The sequence below is a fragment of the Anas platyrhynchos genome, chromosome 7 (genome assembly GCF_047663525.1).
Source record: "Anas platyrhynchos isolate ZD024472 breed Pekin duck chromosome 7, IASCAAS_PekinDuck_T2T, whole genome shotgun sequence".
In the NCBI taxonomy this organism is placed as follows: Eukaryota; Metazoa; Chordata; class Aves; order Anseriformes; family Anatidae; genus Anas; species Anas platyrhynchos.
Window position 1 is genome coordinate 28,724,666 of NC_092593.1, and position 10,027 is coordinate 28,734,692.

The window sequence follows — 10,027 nt, forward strand, 5'->3', positions numbered from 1 at the left end:
TCATTTACTTCAAAAAGAAAAAGAATTCACCACACCAAAATAAACATAACACCATCACAGCACCGACACACACACCACCCCTCGTCCCTTGCCGTCCTCACAGGAGCTGCTGTCCCATGTGGCACGGGGCGAGGGGAACCGTCCAAACCCATGGGATGAGCAGGGAGAGGCAGGCCGTGGGCAGCCATCCTGTGGCTACAGACCTCTCCTGCGCCATGGCAGCAAGCACCTTGTGGGGTGCAGGGCTCTCCGCCCTTACCATGCCGCGTCTGCTGGGGAACACCTGGCTCCCATGCATGCACAAGAGAGGTTGGGCTCAGTGCCCAGCTAGTTCCTGGCTCGGGGATCACTCTGCCTGGGCAGCATGGTCTTGGCTGTGTCCTCCAGCCTCTCCCACGGACCCTCAGCTCTGTCTGTGCTTGGTCTTCACCAAATCCAGGCTGGGACCAGACAGAACAGGAGCAGCAGCAACATCAGGAGCAGGAGGCCATTGCAGTCGAGCTTTCCTCCCTTGAGCGAGGTCTCTCTGTGCAATTTTTCCTCAAAGGCTGGTAAATCCCCTTGCCAAGATACATACAATGCTAGAAAGCTTTTTTTTTATTTTAAGTTTTTATTTTTTCCTCAATAAACGGAGGTACTCCTTACATGTAAGATGTCACCATTGCTTTATATGGCAAACAGGCTGAATGAGAACATTTGACTTGGTGGGCAAAGGCACTGCTTTTAGTTGGGTTCCCCACTTTGTCACCAGAGAGACTCAGCTGCAACAAGGAAATAAATAAACAGCTGGTAAGAACAGGATAGCTGTTGCTACTACTGTCTGAGAAGTCTTCTCAGTTTTCACTGCAGTTGCACAGAAGGAAACAGCCTCATTGTCTGGAAGCATCTATGAAACATCCAAAGCACAGTGCAGGAGGTTTATATCTGTGCTCCTGCTCAAGCCAAGGGAAAAAGCAAGTGAAGGTTCTACTAACAGGGAGGTAACCTAGTAAAACTGAATTCGGGAAAAACATCTGACTCACCTCTCGAAACCTCTCTCCATGTCCATTTTTGAAAAAAAGTTTCTCTTGCTTTACAGAGCCATGTGCATCTGCAGGGCAAAAGACCCATCTGAAGCACAAAATGCAGAATACTGCCTAGCAGTCAAATCTGAATGGCAGGAGACTGCAAAAACTAGGATTTGTACTTAAAAAGCATTTCACAAATAGGAGTTGTACTTTCCATCTGTAGTGCTGTGTACACCACTAGTGGTGTAGCACAGTGCTCTTCCCATGTACTACCAGCCAGCTGTCTCCATTGGAGTGCACTATCACCTGCAAGGTACCTAACTGCTCAGCTTATACACATTCTTTTGTGGCCCAATGGCCTTTGTTGTCTTTACTTTTCTTCAGTTTGCTCCCTTCTGAAGCAGAAACTCAGAACATTAATTTGATGAACTACTGGGACGATTTATTTAACTGATATGGAAACTTGAAAGGTCTTTTAGCATGTTCCCTGGCTAAGTATCATGGTCACTTAGCTGAGCGATGCCCAAAAGGTACTGACATTAGCATCAGTCCAACTGAATACACCCTTCAGAGGATGATATGGAAAAGCTTCCTCTGTGAAGAAAAAGCACACGAAACAACACTTATTTTACCACCCTCCAAAACCAGTCTTTGTGCCTCTCAGCACAGACCCACTGTGACTGCTATGTGAAGCTTTGCTTCTCACAGCATAGTGCTCACACAGAAGTACCACACCCTCTTCTTTTTACTGAGAATTGACTGGATCAGACAATTTGAATATTGACAACTTGCTAGTCAAAAAGGGAAGATTTTTCCTAAGGAACTGCAGAGTTTACGCACGATCTGCAACTCACACAGTGCAGCTTACAAAAATGAGCTGTACTTCTTGCAGAGATGCAAACACTTAACAAAAAAACGATCAGGTAAAGACAGAAATGCGGTACAGACCACAGCTGTGTTACATGTATAGAAGTTGAGCTTTGATCCTCTCCTTCCCTAAGAACTCCTAAGAGAACATTGACTTGATTCATTACTCAGCTTCAGCACAAAGTTCTGCCTTTCCAATCTTAATTGTAGTGCACGGTATCATCTGTAATCATAGTTATGCTGAGAACTGAATCCCAGGCTGACTTAATTTTCCTTGCTCACATCAGTGTCTGGATAAAAGGATGACTATTGCTTGTGCTTCAAAACGCAGATGTCAAGTAAACACAGAGAAGAGGGGAGAGGACTGAGTTGTAGTTTGGTAAAAGGCATGGATTTCCCTGTAGTCTTTCCTCATTCTCTTGAGCTCACCGGAGTATTAAAGTCCTTGGATTTCTCTATATACTAGTACACAATTTTCCAGTGAGTTGGCTGCTCACAGTTTTTCTCTTTTTCACCACAAAATCGGTTGTAAGTTGTTTTTGGATCAAATCCCAAGATCTCTCTTTCTTCATGGATCCGGAAGGAAAATGTTGAAACTGAGGTGCCTATAAAATACCTGTGAAAAAATGAGAAAGGGTTTGTGAAGGTGCCTAGTTTTTAAAATATAAGTAATTGATTTCAGTCCAATTAATTTAAATAAGATTTGTAGACAGCTATATCTGGGTCAAAAATAATATTCAGGTTTATGACAGTAAAATTTGGCTCCTCAAAGAAAAGGCAAATTCACTACCTTGCATGCGCACAGATCCACTGGTCAATCACAGCCAGCCCCCCATCTTTGTAGAGTTCTAGCTCCTTCCAACTAGGTTCAAACCTCACCATCTCAGGCAGCAGTTTCTTGAGCAATTCAATCTCTGAAGGAACAAAAACCAAAAATTTGTATCAGAAAACGCCTCTTGCTGCTGTCATAAAATTTTAGTCTTTAAAGAAATCCTGAGTGAACAGTTACAAAGCAAGCAAAGCCAAAATCTACCTACAAACTGTACAATATGTTTGCCAAGCATCACAGTACTGTAGGCAAGGGCTGGAGTCCATGGGGCAGAAACCTGCTGTCGAGGGGGCAAATCTCACAGGATGAGGAAACCTGCATGAGGCAGAATGGACAGAGCTACTAGTCTCACTGCCTGCTCCTACAGGGCAGCTGTATCAAGAGGAGGCCTGTAATAACACCAAACTTAAGGTTCGTTCACAGATACAATCCCCTGCAGGGGTATCCTAACATCGTGTATTGAAACAGATCCCTAGATACTACTGTAAAGGAGGCGCAAGCACAGGATAAAGCCCACCCTTGGGGGGGTTCTAAGCCTTGGCCACGCACAGCCAGGGCTGCCCCACTCTGATATTGAGGACAGCCAAGTGGGAAGCTGGGTGTGAAGTTTCAGAAGCCCCTTCCCAGCTTTATGTGCGATTCTCTGAAATGCAAAGAAAAAAGGTGGGCTGGAAGAAAGAAGAGGAGGAACAGGCAAAGATGACGTTGCTTTATTCATTTCACAACCTCCCATTGCAGAGACTGCCAAAGCTCCTATGGGAAATGCTGAACAAATGGTTTGATGCCAACTACTCATGTTGCAAGGAAACAGCTAGTTGCCCAATCCTGTTCAATGATGGAGACATGAACTTCTAATAATTTACAAAAACAAATTGGTAATTACTACACTCATTCTCAATAGTTATCAATCCCAGACTATAAGTTGCCGACCTTCCTCAACAGCATCAGTGGCTATGAAAACTTTTTCAAGTTTATGTGCTTCCAAGAGGCTGCGGATTTTCTTTACTGCTCCTTGCAGCGAAGGCACATCTTCTCTGTGACCCCAGATGAAATCTTTCCTTCTGAGATGAACCCCAAGGTATGGACCACCTAGAGCTGTGCCCGTCTTGACCTAAGAGAGAAAAATCAATACCCTTTAATACTTAAGAGTGCCACTACTCAATCACACTGAAAAGGCCTGGGAATATGAACATATAATGTCTGAATTACTATAAGTAATTCAGTATTCAGCAGTATTTTGGGACACTTATTGCTCCATTTTGATCTTGGGTGGCCTGCATCACACAGGACAAATTATGGTACAAAATCTTTGAAAGCAAAAATTGCTCTCCTTGACTGAATCCACAACTGGCAGTTTGCTGCTGAACTTTACACCCACAGATGATACTGCACACGAGAAAAAATCTAAGGGAAGTGAAAAGAGGGTAACAGAAATATGGCACCCAGGCCAGTCAGCCAATTCTCAACAGATTTCAGTAACTCATGTCACACATGGAGAAGAAAAGAGAGTAGGAACATGCATGTCCACCATGCTCTGAGCAGGGAGAGCTAGGTTTGTGCATATCTTTCAATAATCCCTGCAGTGCATGGTAAATAAAAACGACTTATTACGTTTGTTATGGGAAACTGACTGTTAGGATTTTACCTTCATCTGTGTCCAGTCCTCGTTGTAATGAGTCCTGTCTGCCTTATCTGTGGATTGAAGATACTTGTTTCTAAACTCATCTCCCGCTACACGCAGGTGTTTAGCAAACACCATACTTCGACGGGTCTGTTGGAGTAAGAGCAGATGTTGAGTCAGAAAAAGGGAGAGCTAAAAATGAATAAATGGAGATAGTTTCACATACGTAGAGCATTCAAGATACTCTTCTAGCATCTTTAAAGAGATTAGCACTGGCTTTCTAATCTCATCCTAAATCCTCCAACAAAACGCTCATATTAAGGGAGGATGTGCATGCCGTCTGCTGCAGAATACTCAGGCTGCAGTTCAGTGTATGTAAAAGAGAACACAGATGAATGTGTGAGCCTCCACTGACACGCTTTCTAAAGTGGATGCTTTCTGTATCTGGCTAGTTCGTTATTTAAAGTACTCGTTTCAAATTTCCACGTGTCATATTGCTGTTCTTGCCAACTACCTCCACATTTTGCTTCTGCTCCCTGAATCTAGTGCTGGAGTGCAACCTTCAAGGCAGGGCCAACTGTGTACCTCCCAGGCTAATTTTTTTTGTGATTCTAAGTTTTGGAAAAAAAAAATCTTCAAAAAAGAAACAGAATCACGCAGGGAGTTGCAGTTAAAATACAAGAAAAAAGAATATTTTCCAGAATGTTATAAATATTTTTGAGTCAAATTTTAATTGTTGAGGCAATGTTTAAGTGCCACTGTTAAGAAATGTGTATTAGGGATCCATATGGATTTCATTTCTGCTTTTACAGGACTACGTGTCATGCTCAGAAATGATACGAGTCACGTTTGTCTGTTTGGAAAGTCATTATCTATGGAAAGTTTGTAATTATTAAACTACTGTTTGGTCCACTTCTGAAAAATATGCCACATATCAAGCAAACAGACAGATATTTATATCTTACGGGACTGAGGTCTATGTAATTTGTTTCTTAATATCATGAGTCACTTCCTTTAGAAATTTTAACCATGTCAAGCACCCCATATCATGTTCTATTTTCCTATGGCTCTAACCTCTAACATTGTCAGAAAATTCTTAAAACTTCTCTCATAGGAATTATTTTATTAGACCCTTGGGTCTTTAAACCTGTAGAAATATTGCCATCAAAGAAAGAGAGAGACAGAGCTATGACAGTACAGAGCACTATCAGTTACATTAATTCACAGCAGCTTGTAGACCATCTTTAGCGTACACTGCTGAAACATAAGACTCAAGTTACTTTCAAGAGCATAAAACCAAGGCAAAACAGAAGCACGTATTGGTTATTGAATTTTTATCAAAACCGAAGAGAAAATGTAGAGAAGCTAACTGGAGAATACTCACGTTCCAATAATCTTTCCCTCCGTAGTGGTCATGAAGAAGGTTTTCGGCTCTGTCTAACATCACAGACCTGTTAGAAATTGTAAAACTGAATGTAGTTCCCTGAAGAACAGAATTCACGTTATGATGTTTCTTTATACAGCTGCTAGGATAAGGCACAGACCATGATCTATTTGGAAACAGAACAATGGGAAAGAGTGACATGGTGCCAATCTAAAGCATAGAATGCAAATTGTGACCCTGAGACTGCTGAGGAGAGAATGCAATAATGCCACTGTGTATTGCTGCTCTCTTCCTTTGCAAACGTTACTCTTCAATGGGATGATTCTGCTCTGTCCACTGCCTCTTGACACAGCACTGAAGCATAAAGGAAGAAGAGCTAAACACAGGGTAACAAGTACATTAAGCTACCTGAACAAAGAAGAATTAAGAAGAGCTCAAGGGCATTTCTTCTTAGTTGTTAGCACTGCAATATTTAACATAACATACAGTTATCTGCATTACCTGTCTTTTAGAGTGCAAATTCCTTTTGTAATGATTTTAATGGACCACTGTAACTCAGTGATAAAATGCCACAACAGTGGACACATCTATAAGTTCTTGTTCTTCCCACCTGGCAATGGGCTTGTGGGCATGTGATACAACAGGATGGTAACAGAAAGCAACTCACTGTGCTGAGGTATTTTTCAGAAGGATGGGAGCCACAATAGAGGCAGATCCTTGGACAGACAAGCAAGACACATTTAGGCCCCGTGTTTCTTCATAACCCCAGAACCATCCCCTGAAGTAAGGAAAAAAGTTTTTGTTTCACAGGCTTGTACTTTAAATTAATGCCATACAACTAATGAAACAAATCAGCAGTACACCCTAGAAAGGTGATACATAAGGTAAATAAACCCCACAGCTCCTTTATAGTGTTTTTGTATGAAATTATGACTTCCTAAAATTAGATTTCCTAATAACACTACGACATTTTGATATTAATGGGGTTTTAAAAACAAAATTAATTCCAAGCACCTGGATTAATTCCAATCTCTGAACTCACAGACAATACTGCAACAACCACACAAGTCTATTCCATTAAAGTGGCAATTTTTTCATAAATTCAAGAAAAAAAAACTGACAAGGCTGCTAGATGTTACCTGTAGTACTCATACTTGTCTTTGGAATACATAAGCTGATCAATGCAAGGCCTCTCATCTATTTTTTCCTCCCATGTTCCTTCTTTCCATCCTTCCGCGTAGCTTTGCAGGACATAAATCTGTTCAATAAAGGGCCCACCTGACTCTAAGCAGGAGGCAAAACAAAGTATTTACAAGCATGAAAAAACACGTGATAAAAGGCACAAAGTAGCATTACTCATCGTTACAAATCTACTGGAAATGCTAACATGACACTAGTCTCTCCCCCATGTTTCCCTATAAAAAAAAGAAAGGAAAGGGGATGTGGCAACATCTTACTCCTGCCTAGCTATGTGTGACTTATTGTGCCAACAGAAATGAATCACCAACAAAGTGTAACTTTAAAAGCTGGTTAAAACACACCTTCTGTAGAACAAAAAAAAAGCAAGTCCTCCTGCCTTTGTTCATATTCTTCCACGTGCTTTCTTTGCGCCTCTGTTTTCTATCATTAGATTATTTTTACTTTTGATTCATGTAAGGTTTGAGTTTGATTCTCTTTATAATCAGATGAAGCACAGAGGTTTTCGATGCCATGGTTAGCTGCTACAGGAAAAGTGCCTCTGGGAGAATGACGCACACAAGCCCCTCTTACCCTTCTTCCCCTACATTTCAGGGTTTCTAAATTCTTTGCCCTGAAAGGTGGTGGATAAGGATCCCTTCAGAGAGCTTTGCAGAGGTATGATGTTTGGTGGGTTTTATTTCCTTTGCTGAAGACGTTTGTGACACTTGCAGATTTTGGCACTTGGTGGTTAACTGTATGTGGCATTAAATCCTAAAGGAAGCAAACTCACTGTTTCCATGCTCTTAGGGAAAGTCTTACTCCTACAAACCATTTTGTACACAAAAAGCAGGGGAAGTGTATTTGGGTATATGTAGCATCAATGCTGAAAAGTCATTTCCCTGAAGATCCTACTTTACAGCCTTTACTGTTCAGCCATCTCCAGAAAAAGGTGGCTTCTTTGTATTTTGCAGGCTGCCCCTCTCCCCCTACAGAGTTGTTACTATGGCCAAAATTATCCAGAGCTACCTGACTTTTTATGTGCACCTCTCAAGGGCCTATAGGAAGTCGAGGGAACAGAAGTGCTAAATGGTGAGTCAAGTGATCTGCCAAATAATTTGGTTATTTTTTCCCCAAATCAAATAATTTGGTTATTTTTTTGTCACTCAGCATGATTCATTACCATTCCTCTTCCTGCCACCTTTAACATATTTTATTTCACATGAATAAGGATAAAAGCACATGTAAGGACAAACCTGTGAAGAAAACACCTTAAATGTTTAGTAAATTGTAGATTGTATTATTCCATACTTTACCTGCAAGGAATTGCTCATATTCAATGACAGGGATGTTCCTGTTGAGGCTTGGGATATCAAAAAACTCAGACCAAGGGATTCGAACCTGAAGAATGTCTGGGCTCTGCCAGTGATAAAGACGTCCCCAAGGAGGCAGAACTAACACCCAATTTTCACTTTTCAGCAAAGTCTTTAGGAGTGAAGCGATACGAATATAGACATCTCTGCGAAGGTTGAACCCTTCAGGAGGATTTACGTCATACAAAAGGTATCTGGAGAGAACAAAACAACATCGTAACTTCAGGCAATCACGTGGCAAGACTAACAGGAGGGAAATTCTTCCTCTTTCATGAGTTTGTGGTATTCAGGAGATGGAAGGGAGTGGAACAAGGCCTTCTATGTGCCCAGGAGCCCATCTCCCAGAGGTGCTGCCAGCTGCTGCACAGGGGGACCCAGGGTACCCCCTGGGCACTATCACACTGCTGACAACTTCACAGGACAAGCAGAGACAGTGAGGGAGGGGGCCCTGACCCAAGGGACAGCTCTGGCTGGGCCAGGGTGGCAGGCACTGCCTCAGAGGGTGGGCTGGGGATGACGGACTGCTCCTCACCGGGTGCGTGGTGCAGCAGCAGCAGCGGGCAGCGAGGTGATGGTGTGGCCAGCACGGAGGGCAGCAGGCGGCGGCTGGGCAGTGGCGGGCGGCGGGTGGGCCAGTACAGCCAGACCAAGCAGCAGCAGCAGCAGCAGGAGGTTGGGGTCGTGCACTGCCATCGCTGCACCACGTTGGGGTGGCTCCTGCAGCAGCCTGGCCCCAGCCCCTCAGAAGAGGCCTGCGGTCAGGGGCCGGAGGTTGGTGCCCATGAGCTGGTTCAGCTTCTCCAGGATCTCCTCCTCCTTCTGGTACATCTGCGGGAGGAGAGCAGAGGGGAGAAATTGGCTGCTGAGTAACCAGGGCTGAACAGCGGAGCCGTGGCTTGCAGTGCCTCAACACCTGTGTGACAAGCAGCACGACTGCACCAACGTACACCAAAGCTCTCTGGAGCCGTCCATGACGAGCAGGGCTTGGGGGTCACTCCCTCACGGGAGGTATAAGAAAGGGAAACCCTTTCGTTTTTGTGATGGTGCCAGACCTGACAGCGTTTGTGCACCATGCATGCTCCCAAAAGTACCTGTTGCCACTCCGACTTGGTGTTGTGCTGGTAGCCGAGCAAGTGGCACAATCCGTGGGCTGCGGTCACCTGCGCGGGAACAAAGGGGAGATGTTACAAACCTGAGTTGCAAATCTAGAGAACTTCTTCACGGTGAGGGAGCACTGGGACGGGCTGTGGCGTCTCCTAATCCGGAGATACTCGAGGCTTGGCTGGACGCCTGCTTTGGCAGGGGGATGGGATGGGTGCTCCCTCGCCGTGCCGTCGGGGCTCACCGTCAGGACGCCCTCCAAGTCCTCCCCGGCAGCGTGCCGCGCGATGTACTCCACCCCGAGGAAGACGTCCCCCAGGTGGTACTCGTGGCGGCAGCGCGGCCGCGGCAGCTGGCCGGGCGCCAGGCGGTGCGCGGGGAAGGACAGCACGTCGGTGGGCTCGGGGCGCTGCCGGTAGGCGCCGTTCAGCCTCCGCATCAGCCCGTCGCCGGCACACACCAGCGCCACGTCGAAGCGGGAGGCGCCCAGCGCGGCCAACAAGGCGCTGAGGGCGCGGCGCAGCGGGGCTCGGCGCAGGGGTACGGAGCGCTGCGCGTTGCGGATCACCAGGCTCATGGCGCCCGCCGCCCGCCGCCCGCTCCCCGCCTCCCCGAGACCCGGCGCCTGCGCGGCCCCGCCTCGCCGCCCCGCAGCCCGGCAGCGGCCGC

General features: G+C 45.3%; 2 protein-coding genes across 2 annotated transcripts; both read right to left on the reverse strand.

Annotated features, from left to right (window-relative positions):
- Positions 1 to 590: 590 nt before the first annotated feature.
- Positions 591 to 8,950, reverse strand: POFUT2 (protein O-fucosyltransferase 2). Its single transcript, XM_027460993.3, has 9 exons — positions 8,790 to 8,950; positions 8,201 to 8,451; positions 6,848 to 6,992; positions 6,376 to 6,486; positions 5,709 to 5,775; positions 4,349 to 4,474; positions 3,634 to 3,814; positions 2,665 to 2,788; positions 591 to 2,490 (listed from the first exon to the last, which is right to left on the reverse strand). Exons 1-9 carry the CDS (start codon positions 8,948 to 8,950, stop codon positions 2,337 to 2,339), a joined length of 1,320 nt encoding a protein of 439 aa, XP_027316794.1. The 3' UTR covers positions 591 to 2,336.
- YBEY (ybeY metalloendoribonuclease) lies at positions 8,946 to 9,935 on the reverse strand. Its single transcript, XM_027460994.3, has 3 exons — positions 9,603 to 9,935; positions 9,349 to 9,417; positions 8,946 to 9,085 (listed from the first exon to the last, which is right to left on the reverse strand). Exons 1-3 carry the CDS (start codon positions 9,933 to 9,935, stop codon positions 8,999 to 9,001), a joined length of 489 nt encoding a protein of 162 aa, XP_027316795.1. The 3' UTR covers positions 8,946 to 8,998.
- Between the last annotated feature and the right edge of the window lie 92 nt (positions 9,936 to 10,027).